The sequence below is a fragment of the Lissotriton vulgaris genome, chromosome 3_1, assembly GCF_964263255.1.
Source record: "Lissotriton vulgaris chromosome 3_1, aLisVul1.2, whole genome shotgun sequence".
Lineage (NCBI taxonomy): Eukaryota > Metazoa > Chordata > Amphibia > Caudata > Salamandridae > Lissotriton > Lissotriton vulgaris.
This window is the reverse complement of record NC_141689.1, coordinates 979818461-979844056: the sequence shown is the minus strand read 5'-3', so window position 1 is coordinate 979844056 and position 25596 is coordinate 979818461. Positions and strand designations below refer to the sequence as shown.

At 44.6% G+C, this 25596-nt stretch overlaps 1 protein-coding gene across 4 annotated transcripts in view; it reads left to right on the top strand.

The window, feature by feature from the left end:
* The window catches only part of VPS13A (vacuolar protein sorting 13 homolog A), a 2146181-nt gene that overhangs the window by 1121170 nt on the left and 999415 nt on the right, over positions 1–25596 (top strand). For all 4 annotated transcript variants that reach the window (XM_086961343.1, XM_086961342.1, XM_086961345.1 and 1 more), the window contains 3 exons: positions 5308–5412; positions 5531–5677; positions 17549–17677. In XM_086961343.1, coding sequence (XP_086817469.1) covers positions 5308–5412; positions 5531–5677; positions 17549–17677 — 381 coding nt within the window. The remainder of the gene's footprint in view (positions 1–5307; positions 5413–5530; positions 5678–17548; positions 17678–25596) is intronic.

The window sequence follows — 25596 nt, the reverse complement described above, 5'->3', positions numbered from 1 at the left end:
AACCCACTACCCCCAACACTCAGGACACCCAGAACTCCGTTAAAGCTTCTCATATCCCCCTTGAACCCGAGGTGATTATTGCTAACCCCATCTCACCAGCCGTTTCTGGCGTTGGTTTACCTCCAGACTGCACCATTACGCTCCGTTTCCCCTAGCGCTCAGCAGTGTGATCCACCCCTAAAGCAGAAACGAGGAAAACCTAAAAACGCTCCTGTTGAGCCACTTGGGGCACCAGGCCCTTTGGGAGACCAGATGGAGGCCCTTTTTATTGCCCGGATTGAGCCCCTACTCATCGGTATCGCAAAGGATATCGTGGACACTTTGAACACCTGCCTGGAAGGACTTTTAAAGAAGTGCTCACTTCTGGATAGACTTGTGCACGATCATACCTTGCATTTAAAAGTACATAATGTGGGGACCGAAGGGAATGGTACTAGTGGTAATGAGGGGGTCAAAACAGGGGAACCGGGACCACTTTACAGTGAGGCGGTGCAAGCCAAAGTTATTGATAGGTCGAGGGATCTTACAACCTCCCATAAAGGTTTGGAGGCAACTTTACCACACCTTAACACTCCGGCCCGCCTAATCGAACAATCCAACGTTCCCATTAATAAAAGGGTTAGACCTAGTCAGGTCAACCTGGATTTACCACCCGAAGCTGCCCCACTTGTTGCCATCTTCACTGGGGTTCCCCCACTCATAGAGGGCGAGCTTGAATCCGTCCCAGACCTCATGGCAAGGGCTCGTTCCTGGTGTGACGATGTTTGCAGCGGGGCTATCATCTCCGACAGGATCATCTTTGCAAGGAGGGTGGGCTGGATAGGGAGGCGCTCGAAGTCCGTCCAGGGGGACTGTGTCTTAATCAATTTTGACAGGGCTAATTTGGCGGATAGGCTGTTCTAGGACGGCTCACACGTTTCAGTAAGAGACCAATTGAGACCAGTCCCCTTGGGTTATTTTTATCCCCCTTAGTATAGTCTCATGGTGACCACGGACTACCTATACGGAGGCGGGGTTTGATCCCAGCACCGGGAGGGATTTGTTCAGATGTGCATGATTGTATTAATACCCTAAGGACAGATACTGTTGCCCTGGCACCTATTCCCCACCCAGTATTTAGCCCTGTTGTGGGTTGCGGGCCAGCCCTGAGTAACCGTTTTGCCCCTCTGTCTGGTCTAGAAGAAATTGATTGACTGGCGGATATGAGGCCTGTTCCCACGATTGGGGGCCCCCATTTTTGATGAGGGTATAGCTTGTAAAATCCTTAGTTGGAACGTGGCTGGGGTCAGAGTTAAAAGAGGAGATGACGCATGGGTTAGCTTTGTCAACAGCCACGACATTATAGCACTGCAGGAAACGTGGGACTCTTCGCCTGGTTTCTGGTTGGATGGCTTTACAAGCTTTGCCGTTCCGGCAGTCCCTAGCATCACCGGTAGAGCCAAGGGAGTTCGTATTCTCCTTTTTTCATTAAAACTTAAGGGGGATTTAAAATTAATCAATAGTAGCTCACCAAATCTTTTAATTGTGGAAAGGGAGGTTTCCCCTAGCAGGAAAACCTTCTTTATTAATTTTTATAACTCTTGAAACAGGGATTATGATAATGACCATATCGCCACCCTGGAATCCTTTTTACTTTCAGTCGGTAAAGACAAAAACACTAATGACGAGTGCGTCCTTTTGGGCGATTTTAATATTCACCCCTGCAATAACATGTGTAGCATAGGTGACCCCATGGGCCCTCCTGGTTTAGGGGCCAACCATTTTGAGCATACCAAGGCTGGAGAGGCATTGGAAGATTTGCTAGCTACTTTTAACCTATCCGAACCCGGATGGGAAGATGAGATTAATTACCTACAAGGGTTCAGACCCTGGGCCTGTTATAGAATATATATATTTGTGACCCCAGGTATCCTATACAGGGCTGTTTTTTATGCAACAGTTGTTTCCCCGTTCAGTGATCATAATCCTGTTTTACTTGAGGTGAAATGGGGGGATTCCATGGGATCCATGTTATGCCCTGTTAAGATAAGGTCAGTGTTACGCCCCGTGGACCAGGGGAGAAGAATAAAGTGGGCAAACGTTGTGCCTGAAACCTTTTATGCAGACCTCCTCCCAAAAATTGAGGGTTATATGGCTATCTGTGGGGACCTGAGTGCAGAAAATGATGAAATAATGGCGGCATTTGAATCCATATGCACACATATCTCTACAGATCTGACGGCCAAACTAGGGCAGGGAGCAAATATTCACCGTTGATGGTTCGACACTAAGTGTTCAAAAGCACACAGAGCACTCATGTCAGCTCTTAAACATAATCCGAGAGACAAGGCGGTCATTACACTGCTAAGGAAAGAGTACAAGCAAGCTATCAAACAACGGAAGGACGACATAAAGGCAGCGGCTTGGGATAATCTACTTTCAGTAGACGTTATCCATAACAGTAGTAAATTTTGGACCATAATAAATGAGCCTTTTTTCTCGTACTCGGACAATTGTGTCACGGATTGTGTCATCTCCGATGACAAATGGTTGAGCCACTTTAGAGCAGTCTACGGTGATTCGGACTCAGAAGCCTTTGGTAATACATGGACAGTTCCTGAGGCTGGACCAGTAACTTTTAATGAAGCAGAGGTGGAGCTAGCAATCTCAGAGTCAACTAAAAATAAAGCCTCGGGCCGGATGGGGTGCCAGTAGATTTTTACAAACATACCCCGAAGCTGTGGGCCAAAATATTGTCTAACACAGGGGTCCCCAAACCGGTCCTGGAGGGCCGAATCCATGCCAGATTTTTAAAATTACTACATGTATCTCAATGGGGATATCCAAAACATCTGGCATGGATCCGGCCCTCCAGGACCGGTTTGGAGACCCCTGGTCTAACATATTTAATGCTGCAAATGGCAATCTGTTGCCTACCTCTTGGGCCACCTCAATTATAGTGCCGATCTTTAAAAAAGGCCGGCGCGACGACCCAGGGTGTTATAGACGCATATCCCTCCTAGATTCTGCAATAAAAATCTTAGGCAGAGTCCTTCTGGTTAAGCTGAGGGACAGTATTGAGGGATGTGGGGGGGCTATCAAACATCCAGTATGGGTTTAGGGAGAAAAGAGTTACCCTTGAGCAGTGCTCCAATCTGCACATGCTAATCGCCAAGTACACGGTAGCCAAGGAGGGGTCGCGATCTGTTGAACAGGGCCAAGTTGTGGCAATCCTTATGGAACTCGGCATAGATGGGGCACTAGTTAAATTTATGGCATCCCTCCATCAAGAGCTGTTCTCCCAAATCCGGGTCACTAATGAGAGAAAGTGTACTTCCCGCTTCAAATCTATGCGTGGAGTGCGCCAGGGCTGTATTTTGGCCCCCCTCCTTTTTACCATCTACATTAATGGCCTGGGTCGACATCTGGAGGAGGTGGATGGGGACGTTTCGCGTATAGGAGACGCAAAGATTCCTGCTCTCCTATACGCGGATGACGCCGTCCTCATAGCCCGCACTGGCAATGGTCTGCAGCTTTTACTTGATGCCTTTGGGGCATTTATGGACAGGTTGGACCTAAAGTGAATGCTAATAAATCTCACACCATGGAGGTCAGATTCCATAGGAATAGGGGTAAACCAAAAACTTTTAAATGTAAGGGCGAGGTGGTTACCAGGGTAGCTGTGTTCCCATACCTGGGGGTGCTCTTTGACAAGAGGGGCTCTTGGGGCCCTCAGGTAAGTGCAAAGAGTCTATCCGTGGCTAGATCAACCACAGCACTCATGGGGTTTACAAAAAGGCTGGGGGCCAGGCCTATGGAGGCCCTGCTTAAGGTCTATAATGCTAAATGCATCTCAATTGCGATGTATGGGTCAGCCTTATGGGGATATGTACATTTAGAGACAATCCAGAGGGCAGAAAATAGGTTCTTGCGTTCCTTGCTGTCTGTGCCCCAGTCGACTCCGACCTTTTCGACTCATGCGGAGTTGGGCTTGGACTATGTCACTGACAGGCTTAACCTGGCGCCGTTAACATTCTGGCTTAATATCTGGCTTAACAAGGAACTAACCCTTAATCACGCGATTCTAGCAGATGTAATGTATTTAGACCATTCCCACAAAGTGCCATGGTTGGAGTATTTGAGAAAATCCTTTGAACATCTGGGACGCCTGGACCTCTTCCTGTCACCATCCTGTATCAGGAAGGTGGATGTGAATTTGGTCAAAAAACATTTTATGGGCAAGTCTAGCCAGGGAGGAAAGGGAAATGTTGAAACCTACTGTACAATCCCATTATATGCTATTAGGTTCTACCTCACTCGAGCAATACCTTATGATTGTTACAAAGCCATTTCATAGGTTTTTATTGGTGAAGTTTAGATTTAATTGGATTCATTTTTATTTGGGCAATTATCCAACCTAGGTCAAACCAGATTTAGCCACTCCCTGCATTTGTGACCAATTTTCAACTCAAGACACAATGCATTTTGTAATGTTTTGCGGGCTCTTCTCGGACATCAGAAAAAAATACCTGTGGCCTATTTTGAAGGAGGCTGGCTTCACGCAAGTGAGGCCGGCATTAGTTGTTCTCCAGTCTTTGAGCAGTGTCCACATCACACTTTGTGTGGCTAATTTCTTAGTGGCGGCATCTAGGATTAAATTGCACAACGCCCCACGGTCTGTGATGTAATGAATTTTTAATCATGCCATTTATGTGTTTTTATCCTTTTGACCTATTGTATTGCACATGCTGAAAATGAAAATGTATCAAATAATTTTATATGTGTAGGAAAATGTTTTTATGCCTTTTATGATTTTTATAAAATCGAAAAAAGTGTATTTGACTGACTTAATGGTTTTATTTACTTTTTTGTAATGATGGTAATTGATTGTGCTAATGAAAGTACTTAATTTCAAAAATTACTTAACAAAAGTTAAAGGACCAAGTACAATCTTGCATACCATGCAATGTTTAAAAGTATGGTTTTATAAATGATGCTTGTAGTCTTTCAACTTTACTTCATTCATTGTGCCTTGAAACTAATAAAACTTGAATTTTGTTTTCTTTTGGAATGCAAAAAATATTGTACTCCAGATGTTTCTAGCATGAGTAATTGTTGTGTTTCTTTTCAATGGTTGTCTCTATTGGTTCCCTATTTGCACTCAATGATATTTGATGATTACGTTCAGACGTACCAAGGATCACATGCTAAGGGTTATTTATAAAGATGTCTGATTGGATCTGGAATCTACTAATACATTAAATTGCATTGAATTCACACAGATGCTTGATACAATATATATGTGTATGTTTTTTTTTTTTTTTGCAGGTGCAACTAATGGTGTCAGACAGTGAACTATCAGATCAGTTTTCACTTGATACCGTTGGCACTCATGGCGCTGTTAAGTGTAAAGGCTATAAGATGGAATACCAAGTAAGAACTTTTTTTCCTAAACTCAAAACTCCTCAAAAAAGCCATGAAAGTTTTACTGTCTTGAGTAATGTGTCGAAGACTGGGAAAGTTAAAATTAAGCAATGCCTTTTTCTCACAGGTTGGTGTTGCCATAACTGCCAGCAGCTTTAATCTCACAAGGATTGTAATTTTTACACCATTTTTCATGATAGCAAATAGAAGTCAATATAGATTGGAAGTAGCCGAAGAGGGGAAAGAAAAGGGGATCGCAGTTGATGTTGAGCAGGTAAGAAGTATGTGTTTTGGAAACCACAAGTCCCTTTATGTTTTATTTTAAATATCATCTTTTCTACAATGTTTTGTTCATCTCTCAAAGACGTTTTGTTACTTGTAATGGATATCTGATTCCACAGCCAAATCTGGATTTAACAGCCATTTCTGTTTTACCACACTTCCAAAGAAATGGGATTTGGAGTGACTGTAGATTTCTTGATTCTGTTTTTAATTTGTTTAAGGTATTTATATTGCCAAAGTAAAAAGCCAGATTCTTACCCCACAGTGTTCGTTAGTTCACTCTAAAGACCTCTCTAGACATCCTTCTTGAGACTCTCTGCAACCCATGATCATAAAACAATCTAAGAAATCCATAAGACAGCTAAAAGAATAGACAAATATTTGTAGATTAACCAGAGTCAGTTGGTAAAGAGATCCAGGAATCACATATTATTTAGTGATTGTTACCTACATTCTACATATCAGGTTAGTAAAGACATGTACGCTGGGGTAGTTATTGTCTGATGATTTTTGCCCTGAAACCAAAACACAATATATCAAGTCTTTAAGAGAGAGCTTATATGATTACAGTTTTTTTTCCTTTTAGCTTGGTTTTTATATGCAAATGCATTTTTATTGCACATAAACATTTTATTTGTCTGAACTGTACAACAAGTATTAGAGACTCCTGGACTTTTTAACAGTTATGCAGGTATTATTTGTCCCACTGCATGCTGCAGAGCCAATAAATGCGGTTGAATTTGTAAACTGCTAGCCCAGTATAAACATCACTATAAAATTTAGTCAAATCGTATCTCTTCTTCTACAATGTTAAGTAAACATTCTGCTATTTGCTAACTAAATATGTTTATTATTGGGCACATATACAACATGTGCACATGGTCGACATTTAAGTCTGGAGATTTGGGACAGCTGTGTAATGCTTCTCGATATATTTTAGAGCCTTTATTAAGTGCATAATAAACATGATAAAAGGTGTTGTCAATGAGATCAAGTCCAGATGAAAGTTTTATAACTAAAGGAGATTTCTTTATATAAATATGCTAGTCCATAACTGTGATCTGTTATTTATAAGGATGATATACAGAGCAATATATTGTTTCTTTGAAATGCTGGTCTGACAGTTTATCTCATTTCACTTCTATTCAAACAATTTGCCTTTAACCTGTAATACTTCAAAATGTCCTTATTTACAGTTGTAGATGTTCAAACTGCTTAATCCTTCCTGATTCATCCACTGCATCTTTAGTATGTTGATAGTGTTTAGTGGAGAAGTGTGGCTCAGGGGTTAGAGGCGGCAGACCTGGAAGCTGAGATCGGTCCTGGACCAGGGTTCAATTCCCCGCCTCGGCGGGTCTTGGGCTCAAAAATTCCACGGACTCGATAATTCTCGCTCCTGTGCCTACTCGACTCACGGGTTCACACTCTGCGACTCTGGGCAATAGCTTGCTTAATCTCCACTACGGCCCCTCGCGGCGGGATGCCTGGCTTTCACCTTGTGGATACCCTGCCCGGGTTATCTCACAGGGGAATACCAGGACGGGTTCCCAAAGCAAGCGCCGCGAGACCCCTTTGGGGTGATACGTGCGCTATATAAGTAACCACGTTTACGTTTTTTTTTTATAGTATTTGCCATTGTTGATTCTGAGAAAACATGCATCACTGGAATATCTTGATTGTCCCCAGGTGCAGTATAAAAATGAAATGTTGGATATTTTAAAAAATTCTGAGTTTCCCACCAATATGTCCTGAATCTTACACAATTTATTTTGAATTTGTGCTAGTCAACTCAGTAAGCAAAGCTTTTAGTGATCGCAGATGTATGACCCTTGATTTAAAAAAACTGATCTTTGTTTAGTCTTTGGGGTGCTAATAAAACAGGAATAGTGTGTAAACTAGCAATCCCAATTATAGTTTTTAAATTCCGGACTTTTATGTCCTGCTTCCTCAATATCTTGTTATAGCTTTTTCCTTAAAATCCTAGGAACATTATTCTGCCAAACAAAGCTATTGTTCTGGCATGCTGACTTAGCAAAAACAATATATGCAATATATGTTGGTAGTTGCCAAAATAAAATTAGCAATTTATGCAAATAACCATCTTTATATAATTATTAACAACAATGAAGATTGCTAAATCATGTTGTTTATCAATTTCCACCGATGTATTGATAAACCAATGATACATATATACTCAGTTTGTCTGTAGATGTGTACCCCAAGATATTGAACTTGTTCAGTGCCCTTTAATATTGTTGACAATTGCCTTAAAGTCCCTTTTGGTATATTCCATCTTATTAGTTCAGTCCTGACCATATTAAATCTATAAGCCGGAAACTCCTCAAGCTACTCAATGGTTTCCATCATTCTTTTTACTGTTGGTGGAACAGATGGTATGACTAGTAAGTCATCATCATATAATTTTACTTTCAGGAAGGATGTCCCTGGGAATAAACTTATTAGTTCTTGATGCTGCTGCAAGGGTTTCTGTGAATATAGAGAACAGTAATCGGAGAAAAAGTTCATCAAGTCTTGTCTCTCAACTTGAAACTCCTTTTTCCATTGAGCATTTATTATTAAGGATGTGTGAGGATTTTGCTATAACGCCTGCATTGCCCTTATATATATATTTATTTATTTTTGTTATTTGATAAAGCGCGAATAATTGCCCGCAGGCGTCTCGGCGCTATTGCTATTGCAGATTTCTCCTTTGCTGGGCTTCAAGCCTTAATGGTTAAACAACCAGGTTTTCAGTTGCTTTCTGAATGACATAAGATTTGGGCTTGTCCTGATAGATTGGGGGAGTGTGTTCCACAATTTTGGAGCCACAACCAAAAAACGACGATCTCCCCAAGTAACCAATTTAGTGCGAGGCACCACCAAGTCGTTAAGATTGGCCTAGCGGAGAGGTCGAGAAGGATTGTATGGGATAAGCTGGTCTCTAAAAAATTGAGGTGCTTGTTGATGCAGTGATTTATAAACTATGCATAAGGTCTTACATTTAACTCTATTCCTAATGGGGAGCCAGTGATAGCTTCTAATGGTGTTGGCTATAGTTTGTATCTGGGAATTCCCGAAAGAAGTCTGGCAGCTGCATTCTGTACTGTCTGCATTTTCTTGATGACCCTTATTTGGGCATTGGTTAACAAGCCATTGCAGTAATCTAATGCAGATAAGACTAGAGCGCTTACCAGGGCCTTGCCTGCGCTCTTTGGGAGAATAGGGAGGATTTTTTTTACCAGTCGTAATTTGTAAAAAGCAGAAGTGGCCGTCTGGTTGGCGTGAGCCATAAAATTAAGGTAGTTATCAAAGATAACACCCAGGTTCCTCACCTTGGGAGTTGGTGTCGGCAAAGTTCCGAAAGATGGTGGCCACCAAACTGGGGACCAACTGGGAAGAAGATGTCCGAAAGTTACCACCTCTGTTTTTTCGGAATTAAGTTTTAAACAGTTTGCCGACATCCATTGTCCGATTGCCAGCATACCTGTTTTGAAACCCTCTGCCACTGTTTCTCCGTCATTTTTGATGGTTAGAATCAGCTGAGTGTCATCTGCGTATGAGGTAAGGTTCATCCCATGGGCTTTAATGGTTTTGGCTAGGTCCGACACATAGATATTAAATAGTGTCGGACTTAGGGATGAACCTTGAGGTACCCCACACGGCAAAGACAAATCAGCTGATTCAAATGGTCCTAGCGTCACTGCCTGTGATCTTTCATTCAGAAACGATGCCAGTAGATTCTTGGCTAAGCCCTGCACACCCATTTTCTCGACACGGTCGAACAAAATCTGATGGTCGACCGTGTCGAAAGCTGCCGAGAGATCCAGTAGCACCAGCAGTGCTGAACCTCCTTGGTCTCGAATGACTCTAATGTCGTCCGCAGCCTTGATCAGAGCCGTTTCTGTTCCATGGAACTTGCGAAACCCAAATTGGGTCTCATCAAGAAGGTGGTAGAGGATACTCAAATAATGACATAGCTTCAATCAATCAATCAATCAGTGACACTTATAAAGCGCGCTACATACCCGTAGGGTCTCAAGGCGCTGGGGGGGGGGGGGGGGGGGGGGGTGCCGCTACTGCTCGAACAGCCAGGTCTTCAGCTTCTTCCTGAAGGAGAGGTGGTCTTGGGTCAGGCGCAGGTCGGGAGGGAGGGAGTTCCAGGTCTTGGCGGCCAGGTAGGAGAAGGACCTTCCTCCTGTAGTCGCTCTTCGGATGCGGGGGACGGCGGCGAGGGCGTGGTTGGCTGATCGGAGGTGGCGTTTGGGAGCGTAGAAGTTGACTCGGCTGTTGAGGTAGCCTTGGTCGTGTAGGGCTTTGTGTGCGTGGGTGAGGAGGCGGAAGGTGATTCTTTTGTTGACGGGGAGCCAGTGAAGGTCTCTCAGATGTCCGGAGATGTGGCTGGTTCGTGGGATGTCGAGGATGAGTCTGGCTGAGGCGTTCTGGATCCGCTGGAGTCTCTTCTGGAGCTTGGCGGTGGTACCGGCGTAGAGGGCGTTGCCGTAGCTTCCCACAAATAATGTCAAATCAAACCAAACTAAAGGATTTTCTGATGGATACTTATAAAAGCAGATTCCTAACCTTGTTAATATTCCCAGGCATAAGACTGGATCCATGAAATTAAAAGCAGTGCTGTTGTACGCTGGTAGGTGGCATTGTGTAGTTCCGCACAAATATTGTTCCATTCCGGAAGTGATGGACGGAGCCACATCCAAGTGCTACAAATGCTTGCTAGCACCAGTTCTTTTCTTTGTATGCCATTGTAGAAAAGTGCCTCTTTTGGACATGTTCAGCCCCTACTTTTTGCCTGGAAAATGACGTAACTTCGCCTGGAAGTGAACAGGGTCCCTCCAAACAGGACCTCAGTTCCAGAGCTCTTTCCCTTTTGTTTCCCAATTGGCACACTTTCAGTGGCCCTTGTAAATCCCTAGTAGATGGTACTCCTGGCACCTAGGGCATTGGCACTGAAAAGGGACCCCAAGGGCTGCAGCACAAATTGTGCCTCCCTAGAGTCCTCTCACCAGGGCCTGCATTATAACATTGCAGACTGCTTGCCTTGGTGCGGACCAAACTAAAGAGTCGACATGGCACACATTCCTGTGTTATGAGCGAGGCCAAGTTCCAGTGGTCACTTGAACTAAGTGTGCGCTGCTTTATATTATATCCACAATAAAAAAAATTTGCTCACACATCCCCGTGTGCCATGCCCACAGACACTGCATGGGATATGGGTAAGTCACCCCTATAGCAGGCCTTGTAGTCCTAAGGCAGGGTGCACTATATCTCAGATATGCCCTGCAGTATCCATGTTGATTCCTAGTTCTAGTAATTAAACCGGGAAGCCATAGTGAGTAAGCTGGTCATTCGTCATTACGAGTTTCCCAGCTCCATGTTGGTTTCACTGAATTATTGGATGTTTGGTACCAAACATCTTGTTGTATTAAAACTGCACTGATTCCAGTGCCAGATGTATTAAATATTGTACACAGAGCACCCCTAAGACGTGCCCCCTGAAACCTACCAACCCACTAGTGTATGCCTGACTGATCCCCACCAGCCTGCCACCTCTAGACATGTTGCTGACCCCCTGAGGTGAGAGCCTTGTGCTCTTGTGGGACTGAAACAAAGCCTTCTCTGAGCTTAGGTGCTTCACACCTCCCCCCTGCAGGTACAGCATAATAGGGCGGTGAGCCTCAAAGACTTCCTGTCCTTTGTTATGCGACCACTGGTAAACCCAACTAGTGGAGTTGCCTGCCCCTATCCATGCCCCACCTTTTGGCAACAAGACAGGCGGGAAAAATGTGAGAACAGGCGGTGTGTGCCACCACTAAGGTGCTCTGAGCTGAAGTGGACCCCCAGTTTCACTTCCCTCCATTTTGAATTGAGGGAAAGTAGCCAACCAGGATCAGGGATATGCCCACACCACACATGGGGAGCATTTAGAGGGTGTGGTCACCCTTACGGTAAGTAGTCTATTGGCTAGTACCTGACACTCCCTTTAAACGCCCCAAAATGTTGTATTTAGGTAGCCCCCCTTGATGACCTAAAAAGAACCGGACTCCACAGAGCCTCAAAAGCAGAGAAGACTGTAGAAACCAGTTCACTTGGCCTCAGCCCCGCCACAGTTGACACGTTCTGCAGTCCAGTCACCTGAAAAACCCTAGGTGGACTGCCTCCCTTCAATAGAGATCAAGACCTCCTGAGAACAGCAGAACTATGAAAAAACACCCTACAAGCAAGGCCTCTGTGACCTGAATAACCGTGAAACATGACACCTGTTTCCTCCTCTACACCCGATGCCTCTGGCCTGAGTTGAAGAGGCCCACCAGCACCAACAAGGTTCCCCACCGCTCCAGAGCTCGAGTCCACCGTTGGCTGACCCCTCACTGTCTCCTCATCATCGCCTAGAGCCTCTACACGGAGACCCCCTTAACCGCGACCTGCCCTGGTAAGCCATGACTGACCACAAAAGGCACCCCTTCACATGTATGCCCTGAGCCTTGGTGAAGAGGACCAAAGGTATCCCTACGTACCCAAGCATCGCAGCTTACCTCTCCAGCTGTAGGATTCCCCTGACTGGCCTCCTGGACTGAGCCTGCAGCCCTTTTCCGATTTGACTTGCTCTATTGACTTGCAATGGGCGCCCAAAGCTTTGTTAGCACCCTGCATTCGGCAAGCCCCTGTGCCACTGGTGGTGCACTGTTGGTGCTTTGGAGCCTGCCCAGTGCTTCTCAACCCCTGGTGACTTTTCTCCCAAGCCGCTATTACTTACCTGTAAGCAGCCTTTTTCCTAGTTCAGCAACCTACATTGATTTGTATTGTGCCCCAACCCTTTATTTACACCCTGCACCCGGCTGCCCCTGTGCCGCTTGTGGTGTACTGTTTGTGCTATTTTGAACTTTGCCCAGTACTTGCCTTAACCTCCAAAAGCCGGAACTGTAAGTCGATGTTACCTACCTGTATGCTGAATGTTTTATTCCTCCCTTAGGTTAACATTGCAAAGTCTAAGAACTGCACGGTCTCCTTTTTGTATTAACACGTATTTCTGTTGAAAACGTATTTACCTGAGACGAAGTTCTGTGGTTCTACAAAATAAATATAACCAAGTAATAATTTTTTACATTTGTCTCATATTTATTCATAGTGTGTCTCTCGTTTATGGCTTCTGTGAGTAAAGCAAATGCTTAGCACTACCCTTTGATAAGCCTAACTGCTCACCCACACTGCCACAAAAGAGAGCATTAGTATTATCTATTTTAGCCTCTGTAAAACCTTTGGGGATCAAGTGGACTCTCTGCACACTATACCTCTTGTTCGTATAGTACATAGAGAGACAGCTTCCTTCAGATGCAGATCATTTATCTTTTTGATGAGATTTTTTTCTACATTTTTTGTTTTGACAATATGCAAAGGAAATATGTCCACACCAAAGACAACAGGGTTTATACATTGTACAGGACTGTTGCAGACAGATGCTTGTGACATATCTGTAGGAGATATGTCTGTGGCGATTGGATGGGTACACAAATCCAGGACCTGTGCTGACTGTGCCCAGATGAATCTGAAGGCCATACAGAACTGAAAGGCAAAACTTTACTTTGCCAAACATTGGAAGACTCCACGCTGTGACCGGTCAAAGTTGAAAATAAGGTCCTGTTCATGCACCAGATCTTCTGCTGGCAAGTTAAAGACAAGAAGTCCAATGGGGAATCCATCCCTTCCTGGCACCCTCAAACTCCAGAGAGGCTACGAGGGCATAAAAGTACCACCCGGTCTTAACTTCCAAACTACTGAGGAGCGGATTCATAGCCAGAATCTGATCCCGATACACCTTGAATTTCCAGGCCCGTCGGCAACTTCACAGCAGACCAAGGCGTATAAGGAGGACATGCTGTGCAACTTTGGCACACTTCTTGTTCCTCTGGTGTGCCTTCAAACCCAAGGTTAGGTCGAGGCGCTCCAGTTGGGATTCCACCAGCGGTTTCGCACTTGGCACTGTCGGTGCCTCTTGAACCCACTTAAGGTTCAGCACCGGTTTCTAGGCTGACTTCGGTCGCCGCGCCCCTCCCTGTGCCGGTTCCTTTGACCAACTCCTGACCCGATGCCGCTGTCAGAGGAGCCACAGCCCATCGTGTTTTCTCACTCTGAACCTTTCTCGGGTGAAGCTGCATTCCGATCCTACTGGATTGCAGCCACTTGGCAACCCTTCTGGTTCAGACTAATTGCCTTTACCATGCGGCAGAACCCATTGCTTACATCACATTTTTGGCTCAGACTCAGACAACAGTGTAGGAAGCTGGCTGTTTAAGTAGTGTATGTACCAAATGTAGGGATACACCATCCAAATAGTCCAGACGATTCTTATTGGTATACAGGGTCTTACTTTAATAATCCCAAGTGCTCTTCTAGTGGTAGTGTGGGTGAGCAGCTTAGGCTCATCAGAGGGGAGTGTTGAGCATTTTTTGTACACACAGAGTGAATAAATGAGACACATAATGAAAAAGAAATCCAAGACCAATTTAGAAAAATAACACATATACATATATAATTTTAGACAGCAAGATTATCTGAATCAAGTAAGTTCTTTCAGAGTTAGAGATTTTTGCAGTGTAAAAAAAAAAAAGGTAAATAACGGTTTTGAGGAATGAGCCTCAAACACGGTGATGTTATCCTATGGGAGAAACATTCACTGAATAGGTACACTTGTGAACAGCTTTGCAGGATACCTTTAGTAACATAAGGTGCTTAGGGGCAAGGTCCAAGAACCCACCAGCAGTTCGGGATTTACCCACCCTGTTGAGACAAGGTGCAGAGGTGCTGGTCGCATTGGTAGCTCAAGCGCTACGTGGTAAAGTTAATGGCAAAAGTACCTGCAGAGCAAAGGCTGCAAGTGGAGACTTTGGGACGAGTCTGGCAGAACCTAAAGGGGGGCTTGGCTCATGATGGCCTCTAGGGCACAGGGACACAGACTGTTTCTGTAAACCCGGGCTGGGGGGGTTCGAGTGCAGAGTTGTTTTGGCCAGCGGGTCATTGTGGTTAGGATCTGTACTCTGAAGACTACCTTCCTTGTTGCCATCACCTCTGCTCTCAGAGTGAGTGAGCTTCATGCTCAGTCCTCTTGCGTTCAGCCGGACAAGGTAGTCCTTTGCTCTCTGGCTTCTTTTCTTCCTAAAGTAGTTTCATCATTCCACATAGGCCAGACCATCACTCTGCCCACCTTTTCCTGCCCCCCATCCCCCCAAAGAGGAGGAGAGACTCCACCGTCTGGACCCAAAATGTGTGCTGTCTTTCTTTCCAGACCGCATAAGAGATTTCCGGGTGGACGACCAACTCTTCGTTGACTATGTGGGTGCCAAGAAAAATCGGGCTGTGCACAAATGCACCATCTCTTGATGGGTTGTTCTATATATTTAAATCTGCTACTCCTTGGCAAAGAAGGAAGCACCAGTGGGTTTGCGTGCCCACTCCACCAGGGCAACGGCTGCTACTACTGCCTTGGGCCATGGAGTTCCACTTCTTGACATCAGTCAGGCAGCCAGGTGGGTATCCCTGCACACATTCATCAAGCTTTTTTTGCCTGGACAGCCAAGTCAGGAGAGATGGCTACTTTGGCCGTTATGTTCTCCAAGACTTTCTGGTGTGAACTTAGTTCACAGATCCGCCTCCGGGGTTGACATTGCTGATGTATCTATTCTAAAGGTAAGAAATATATAACTACAGTCTTCCAGATGAACAAGTTACTTACCTTTGGTAACGATGTATCTGTAAGAGACATATGTAGTTATAGATTCCTTACCGTCCCACCCATCCTCCCCGTTCTGCGAACTGACTTTAGGGATTCCCTACCAGGGCCCTAGTTATGTCCACCAGTGGTCAGTGTCTTTTATGGCTCTGCTCTTCTGGCATGGAAAGTTGTGTCAGAACTGACATCAGCACGCTGGGGCGGCGTTTGAGTAGACATCGCTATTTCATTCCGGCGACGCCAACAACAGACACTACCGACGCGTAGGGGTACGGCTAAAGAAAAATCTCTGAAACCAATCTGGTGCCTGGGGGGTAATTCTAAAGGTAAGGAATCTATAACTACATATGTCTCTTACAGATACATCGTTACCAAAGGTAAGTAACTTGTTCGCCACCACTGAAAACACACAATGTCAGCAGATGTGCGTGTTTGAGTTCCGAAAGCGCCTCTTTCTCAGAAACGCTTTTAGTCTCTAGTGGAGCTCTGGCCTCGTGTACGCCATTCCAGCAATACCACTCCTGCCTAGAGTTCTCAAGAAAATCAGGAACGATTTGTCCCAAGTGAATCTTGTGGCTCCGGATTGGGCATTGAGAGTCTGGTATCGCGAGCTGTTGAGCATGACCATTGGTCCTCCAGTCAGGTTGCCTCTTTGGGAGGATCTTTTGTTGCAGCTGTAGGGCAGGATTCTGCTCCTGAATCTGCGCACCCTCCGCCTGCATGCGTGGAGATTGAGTGGCGACAGTAGACAGCTGTCGACCTTTGGTACCGTAAAGGTCTGCAGCACATGTTTTTCCCCACGCCATTTATCATGCCTTTGTGGAACCTCAACCTTGTACTCATATTCCTAATATGTGTTCTATTCGAACCTTTGCAATCGCCCTCTTCGTCTGCTGACCATTAAAACTGTCTTTTTAATGGCCATCACATCGGCCAGAAGGGTCAATGAATTGCAGGTTTCTTTTTGAACCTTCTCTACTTTTAGCCAGACCAACTGGTCCTCCGGGATACGTGCCTCCTTTCTTCCAAACGCCGTCAGTCCTTTACATGTAGGCCAGAGCTTTACCCTGCCTACTTTGTTTGCTTCGCCCTATCCCTCCAAAGAGGATGAGATACTCCACTGTCCGGGCCAAAAAGAGCGTAGTCGTTCTACTTTGACCACACAAAAGAGTTCTGGATGGATGATCAACTCTTTGTGGGCTGTGTCGGAGCCAAAACAAGGATGGCTGTGCAGAAGCGGACCATCTGCCGATGGATTGTCCTGTGCATTAAGATCTGCTGCGCATTGGTCAAGAGGTTTGCAGGCTCACTCTACCAGAGCGAAGGCTGCAAACTCTATGGTAGCAGGCAGTGTTCCTCTCCTGGATGTCTGTCCAGCAGCGATGTGGGCATAACTGCACACATTTACAAAGCATTATTACCTGAACAGCCAGGTCTCATAATGGGCACCTCACCCTTTTGATCCTGCAGGACTTTTTAGTTTTATCGGATTTGCAGATCCACCTCCGGGATGGTAAGACTTTGCTATCTATTCAAAGGTAAGGACTCTGTGGCTAGAGTCTCTACCAGATGAATAAATTACTTACCTTCAGTAAAGCCTTATCTGGTAGAGGCTCTAACTAGCTGCTGATTCCTTACTGACCCTCCCATCTCTGCAAACCGGTTCAGATGAAAACGACACCCTTTTCAGGGCCTTAGTCCTTTCCACACCATCGGTCAGTTCTCATCATGTCTCCACGCTCCTGTCGTGGAAAGTTGTGAAAGTAACTAACTTCAGCACGCCACGGGGGCACCTATATAGGTACCTCAGACGTCTCTTCCTCCGAGGACGCCGACGCAGAGCCGAATGACGCCATCTACCAGCGCGCAGGGGGCTGCTTGAAAATCTTTCAGATCCACTCTGACACTTGGGAAGATTCAAAGGTAAAGTATGTGCATCTAGATAGAGTCTCTACCACATAAAGCATTACTGAAGGTAAGTAGCTTCCTCTATGAAACATTTGTTTACACTTGAATGATAGGCAAAATGGTTGTAATTAAAAAAAAAATGTTTTACATTGTATTAGACAGATTATATTTGTATTGTGTACAGTAATTTAAATGGTATTTACATTTGTGTTCTAGTGCATTCCTTTTTGGCCAGAAAAAGACAGTAATACATTGCTTATTCAAGTTGAAAACTGCCAATTGCCACCTAAGAGAATTCATTTTAATAAGCAGGAGAACTGCACCTTGCTTCATTTAGATAACAAGGTAAGGTATTAAATGTTTCATTATGAATGATAAATATTATGGTTTACTATAATGCCTGCACTAGTGCTAATGACCAGAAATGCTTCGATTACTTACCGGTAATTTTAATTACTCAGATTCTTCCTTATTTGTCCCATTCCTTACATAGTAGATTGAGTGTGCCCAATCACTCCCTCTTTCTCACTATTGGAAAGCTGACACAATCGAAGTAGAAGATTCATTAAAAAGAACACCCTTTCCCCCAGCTCTTCCTGTTTGATACCAAGCCCAGCAATGGTGCTGATGAAAGAACAGGGAGGGAAGGGAGGGTTCGTAAGGAATGGGACGAGTAAGGAAGAACTGGAGTAATGAAGATTACTAGTAAGTAGTTTGAGCATTACCTCCTAGTCTTCTGTTCCTCGTCCAGTTCCTTACTTGGTGGAGATATGCCAAAGCAAAACCTCTTTCAGCAGCCCCCGAAAAGAAAGCACAGAGACACTGAGTAGCAAGAAATAATGTGTAATTTCCCTATCCCACAGAAACATAACTGAATAGGCAGAAAAGACCACCGTAAAAAAGTTCCAACACCCAAAAGCTAAGGACACCGTACAACAGGTAGTCCGAGGAATAGGGAGTCAGAATGAAAAGGACTGTGATGCTGACCTTGGCTTCAAAACTCCTGAAGCAAACTATCATTCAAACCCCTGAGCAATATGTAACCTGTAATTGAAAATAAAGGTATAGGAGAGGATCACATAGCAGCTCTGCAGATGTCCCCAAGGTAAGTACCAGACCACTCATCCCAAGAAGACACTATACCCCTTGTAGAGGAGCCTTAAACCCTCCAGGGATCTACATACCCTGAGCCAGATAGGCAGTGAAAATAGCTGGCTTCACCCAATGAGACTAGGTAGAGGAAAATGGCTTTTCACCCTTATGTAAAGGGCCAACATTAATAAAAGGGGTATCAGAATATCTAAATTCTGCAGATCTCGTGAGATAAATCTTTAGAGCTCATACCACATCCAAAAGAGAGGGAGAAGGATTCTGTTTTATCATAGGTAGAACATTATCTTGGTCACGATAAAACACCATATTGACCTTAGGGAAGAATTTAGGATTAAGAGACAGAACTACTCTATCACCACGAAGCTGTGACTATGGGTGGCGACCGATCAGATTATTAAGTTTCCCCCAAGCGCCTTGCAGTGGTAATGACCCCCAAAAAGAAACTTCCGGGTTAGGAATTTAAGAGGCACAGATTCCAGGGGCTCATACGGAGATGTCTTCAAATGAGAAATTACCGGGGGAAGATCCCACGAAGGAAAAGAAGCACAGATCTCAGGTCATAGAAGCTGGAACCCCTTATAAAGCCTCGAGGCCATCAGTTCAGTGGAGGAAAGATCGTCCCAGGGTGCACAAAAAGTCTTAATTGAAAGCCATTGAAGCTTAAGGGTTGCAACTGAGAGGCTCTTATCAAACCCTTCCTGAAGAAACTGAAAAATGTCAGCAGTAGGAGCCGAAACAGGAGACAAAGGCCTCTCCCTGCACCACTTATCAAAGGAACCCTAATGGTGTTCATACACTTTATTAGTTGAAGCTCTCCTAGAAGATCGTAAAGAACAGGAATCCGATAGAGACCTTTATTCAAGAAGGCTTACCTCTGAACCTCCAGACTGAAAGTTTTAACTTGGCCAATACTGGAACCGGAAAAACAGAATTGGACAGTCAAGCCGGCTCTAGAGGGAGGAGCGACTCCTGTTCCAGAACCAGGAGCTTGAGAAGAGGAAATCAAGGTCTCCAGTCCCACAAAGGAAGCACCAAGATCACCTCCACTGGTTCCTTGAGGAGATAAAACATAAACAGCTGAATCAATGATATTGTCTATAGTAGAATGGGCTCACAGAAGAAAAAACAGGAAGTGCAGGGGGAAGGGGTGGGGTTTTTATGGATCTGCTTCTTGATTATTTGATGGAAAGGGAAAACAGTTTTGCAGCAGTTAGGATGGGGGAGCGATTGGGCACACTCACTCTACCAGCTAAGGAATTGGACGAGTAACTAAAGAAGAGGAGATAATGAGATAATGTTAATTTCATACTGGAGGATCATGGTGACCTTGATCCGGTTTAAAATATATTAGGTAAACATGAGTTTGCTACACTTCCTATCTCTGATTTATTGTTTGATATATTCCCACTTCTCTGATATCCTTCCATTAATTTAACTCTCTCCCTGTATTTAAAAAAATGAAAATCTATTGTAAGCCCAATTGCATTGTGTATAAGCCATTGTGTTATTTTCCATACCTAGATAGATAGGTAGGACTTGCATCCCTTGTAAGCTGTGTGAGATAATGTCACTGGTACATTGTGCCAGTGGCTTTGATTATTAAGTGAAAACAAGTAGAAGAAACTGGGGTAATGCATGTAAGGTTTTTTTTAGATCACAAACTAACCAAAAGCCATTAAATGTATCACTTACCTTGGATTCCATACTAGTGTACTACTCCGCATAAATCACTTTACCACATTGTCAGGGGTAGAAAGCACTATATAAATCCACCTTCAAGAAATAAACATTATGAATTCTGAATCAAAGTTTGAAATGCCAGTCCCTGTTCAGTAAAATATTTCACTAATCCCAGCATTTGTCTTTAGCTCAAGATTTCCCTTCCTCATTCTAAGGAACATACTTAAATGTATAGCTGTAACTCCCTTTCTCTTCTGCTCCATCTTCAGGTTCAGGGACTGGCTTTTTATAGGTTCAGCCCAACTTTGGATTTGACCATCATTTCAGTCTTTTTGGGGGAAATTAATTATCTTTCCAGTAAATTGTATGGTAAATCAATTTCCCACCCTTGAATGATTAGGCCTTCCTCCTTTCTTCCCTGGCTCAGGCTAAGAACATATAAAGCTTTCAAATGTCCATGCAAAAGTATTCAAAATTGATTTGTAAAGTTTTTAGGAATGTGGAGACCTTCCACTTTGTGTGATAAGCAGCTGCGTCAGTGGTATTATGACTGGCAAATGTGATGGTAGAAAGTCCCTTTTTTGAGTACCGTATGTGCCCATTTTGGTTTTCTAGAAATACAACACTCATTAATTATGTTTGCCAGGGTTTGCTTTTGATCATGTCCTCCATTAATGCTAACAGTGTGAGGCCTTCTACAAGGGTCAATATAGCTGAGAGGGCTATTTCACTGAGCTACTTTGTGATGCTACCTTAATGTCACTGTTCTGACAGACACGTCTAACCCTAGATTCCTCACCTTTAGAGTATTTCCAGGCATCAAACAGGATCTGGAGATTTTCATGCAGAAGCTCCCTTAAACCGCTAGGTGGTGTTGTGTAGCTCTGCAGAGATCTGCACCACCCCAAAAGTGATGGAGAGCTGCCTATTGATTCTAACCCTGAGTACAGACTTCGCCCCTTCCTTTCTGTGCGCTTTGAGACAGATGTGGAGCTCTACTTCCAACTCGTTAGTCGTCTGACAACTTCACATTTTTGACAGATTGCGTGCTTTGAAAAAATGTCTTTCCTCAAAGACAACAAGGTTGAGGTTGAGGTAGTGCCTTGGCTGCTAGAAGCTGATATTGGTCAGAGACACAAGTGATGTGGTCAAAATTTGAAGTTGTGTCATAATTGTGCCCTGATGCAGCCAAAGAAGTTCAGGGGATGGGAGGCTGATCTACGTTGACAAACATAAGGAGTGTGCAAACACTTGGTCCTGCTCAAAGTCAACCGGGTAAGTTGAAATCCAGAGCTCTCTACAAGCACAAGAAGGCCACTCAACGTCCGGCGAAAAGCCATGCATTCAGTACTCCTTGGGCCTATTGTGTCTAGCATCTACCGTCTTTGAGCCCTCTCCTCAATTGTTTTTGGTGTGTCCTAAATTCCCTGATCCATTGTTAACTGCTACAGATAGAGGACATTAAAGAGAGGCCCTGCTGTAGATTTTTAACACACAACTGGTTCCCTCTGGTGTGTCCTTTTTTGGGGAGATGGGGAGCAGTTTTGATTAGCACAAACATGGCCCGAAGGTATCAGAGCACTTTACATGCGCACCAGTTGCATTATAGATGGACGAGCCTTGAGATGCATTTTCGCCAGCGCGTCCTACCTGGCATCGACTGTGTCCATGGGACCTGCTACTGGCCCTGTGCCAGTGCCTGTCCAGACCTCTATTCCGTTCCCAGGGTCCACAACTTCTTTTTTGTTTGCATCCTGCTGCCATCTCCAATGGAACCCATGATGGACCGAGTTCTGATACTGGTGTCTGACCCAGAACTGACATCTGCTTGCAATATTACCAAGGCACAGCCAGTAATCCTTGCACCTGATTATCAGCCTCTATCATGGCGCCAGTCCTGCTGAAGACTAGAGGCTCTGTGTGGTTGCAATTTAAACAAGGTCGTAGGCTAACAGCATGTCACTCATGATGCTGACGACCATGAGGTGACGGAAAACGTACTCCTCTTTCCTTTTACCGATGAAGGGATTTATTTATGCCTATATGTAAGTGGGTTGGATATTTCTTCAGAGACTCAGGTTGACTCATGACCTGATCCAGCAGCAGAAAAAAAAAATTCTGCTGGATATTTCTTACCCCAGATTACTCACTGTTAGAATATTCCCAAGGCATCAGATTGGATCCAAATATTTTCATAGGAGTATGTCTGCGTGCCGCCAGGTACGCCATGTGGCTCAGCATTGACTTTGTTCCACCCCGAAAGTGACAGAGAACCGCCCTACACCACCTTTTTCCCAGACAAACTAGTGTTGACGACCAGGGCGACCTTTTTGAGAGAAGTCATGACTCCCTTTCATTTTGAGCAATCCATCACCCTCTTGCTCCTCTTCACCTCTCGAAAGAGGAGGAGAGACTCCAAAGGCCGGACCTAAAAAAGCCTTACGATTTAACATTGACTGCACCAAAGTCCATCAGGTAGATGATCAGTTCTTTATAGAGTTCTTAGAGTAAAAGACAGGGAACATGGTGCAAAAAAGGACTTTCTCAAGGTGGAAAGTCCCCTGCATTAAGAATTGCTACACTTTGGAAAGTAAGCAGCCTCCGGAAGGACTAAGAGCTCAAACCTCCAGGGCCAATACTGCGTTTGCACATGCAGTGTTTGTTCCTGACATCCGACTGGGTGTCATTGCATGTATTCACTAAGCACCATCGCTTTGATAGCCAGGTTTGATACTGCAGAAATTTTTGGTTTGAGCCCACCCCACAGGCCCTTTGGGAGGTGCTGCTTTTTTATTTATTCTAAAGGTGAGGAATCTGCGGCTAGAAATATCCATCAAAAGAGCATGTTAATTACCTTTGGAAATGCTCTTTCTGGTGGATGCTCTATGTATTGGTAGATTCTTCACTGTCCTCCCACCTCCTTGTTCTGTGAAGTGGCCTCTTTTTAACTGTGAAAACAGTCCCATATTAGTGATCTGCAAACTGCTTTCCTCAATTGTATTGTGGTCCAGGTCTGAGGAAAGAGTCTAGCAAGAAACTGACTGGCATTCAGGAGTAGCTCTTATGTGTCACTCCGTTAGTTCCAGGGCAGAACAAAGTTAGCGGAGAGCCACCCTGCACCTCCTGCTTGTGCATGGGAGAAGTGCTTTGAAAGCATCTGGAGCCAGTAAAGCACCTGGGAAATATTATGAAGTTGAGGAATCTGCGATTAGATAGAGTAATCCACCAGTAGGAGCTTTTTTTGCAGTGTTATTGCGTAGAGCAGCATAATTCCTTGACCTACATCTGCCTAATCTTGGAGGAAAATCAAATATTCTCATAGCCCCAACCAGGGCCAGTCTCCAACGAACCCTTGCTGTCCTTCACTGAAGCACTCACAGACAAACTTAGTGTCGCTTGTATCAAACGATCTACTCCCCTCCAGTTTTTTGACCTGCGACTAGGGGAAATAGACCCGCCCCATGTGATCCTTCATTCCTCACTCAGCACATAAATCCAAAAAGCCTAGTGGTGCAGACGTCAACAGTAATTTAAATCCAAACACATTTCCGAGCAGCTGAGCTGGGTAATTAAGGCACATTTATACCTTTGGGGAAAAATATTTTCTCTTCTGCCAGCCTAGCCTTGTGCTTTCTGAATACGGGCTTCTTTGTGAATAGGAACACCCATGCGCTGTGGGACATAGCTTGAGAGATGTTGATAGCCGGCCTAAATGACCTTAGGGCGATGTTTGCTCAAACCATTCAGGATGGGTAGGCTGGCTTACAAACCTTGATACCAAGGGCTGTGTTGTTTGCGCCATGGGTACCAGCGTAATACTCAGATGAAACGCTTGGATGCATGCAACTTGAGTTTCTAGGGATGTCTAGGATACCCTGATAGACATACACTTTGGTCACTCTTGAGTATTTGTTGAGAAGGTCGACTTGGCCCTAAAAATATCTAAGGACTGCTGCACCAGGCCCGCTCTCCATGGTTGCTTTCATTGGCTCTTCAATTTCACCAACAGTGCTGGGAATTTAGGGGCTACTCAAGAGGACTGGCATACAGACAGTGAAAGCCCTCTCAGCTGGTGCAGAATTCGACCTAGACTTTTCGCAGCCCCAAAGGACATTGTGGTGTCCAAGTGTTGGGATGGAAAAGTCCCCTGCATGGAGATAGACTTGCACTCCTGCCTTGAGTCAACCTTCTGCATGAATATCTGGAAATCTGGTAATGATTTTTTTCTCATGGGTGACCATGGATCATGTGTGCGCCATGACTTAGGCCTGTCTCATGGTAATTTGGTCTTGTGAGATCGGTAGGGGTGCACCAATCATTATCCTCAGAGTAGTAGAGCTATACTGCCCTAATTTGGAGTTTAGTGGCAAAAGGATAGTAGCGGCCTACCTACCAGTTTTCAGTTTCGTAGTGATCAGTAGTTTGAATAGACCTATTTACTGGTATCACAGCAGTTGGCCTGTTTGAATTGTGTGTGACACTTTAATTTGCGTACTGAGATGTGTATTTGCCTGTGTACATAACTTGGAGTCCTCTGGGTCCCATTTTGGAAACACAGGGCCTGGAGAGGCCAGGAAATGCGAGCCTTCCCTCCCTCCCGAAGTGGTGAATGGTACCACATACAGGTATTTCTACTCACCGTACTAGAGTCTGACAGCACACAATGATGTGACTGCAACCCAATACTTACACCAATTCCATTATTGTTTTCAGTTACGGCTTCCTCCAGTCCACGTCCTGAGGAGAACCCACAACCTTTCTGTGGTTCGAAACGCGTTGACCCCGAGCCTGTGATAAAGAAGAAGGGTGCAGCTAGGGACAAAAATAATACCACGCTCTCCATTCCCTAGTCGTGCAATCACAATATTATCTAATCACTGGCTCAGCAAGACAGGCAGGCAGTATCTATGAACTCTGTTGACCGCCTGTCTTCTGGTATATAATTTGAAGGACTGGTCCCTAGTTCAAAAAACTGTTTTTAGGCATTGTATGAATTTATTTGTTGTAATGTATTTTTGGTGTACTTTAAATTGAGTATTGATTGTGTACATACTGACCACTTGTATATATTGCTCACATTGTTTTTTTGAATGCATTCTTTATTGTTTGATAAACTGTGTAGGAGAGTAGGGTCTGCAATCCTATGATCACCCGGACATTTTTGCTTTTGTTTCACTCGTTTACGACTTCCTCGGGCTGTGGGCCTGCCAATCAGACCCCCAGCCTAGCTGTTCTCTCGCTAAATTGATGTGTGTACCTTAGGTGCATTACCCAATTGGAACTGGGCCACCTTGTCAGACCCTGTAACTCAGGGCATCGGTGTACCCAGGGCCTACCAGGGGCTGAAGCATGTATTATGCCACCCCCGGATGGCCATCTAAATCTGACACAACTGGCTTTGTGACAGCTGGGGCAACGTGGCGTACTCGCCCGTTGCTTGAGGTATAGTATCCCTATATCTAACCCTAAAA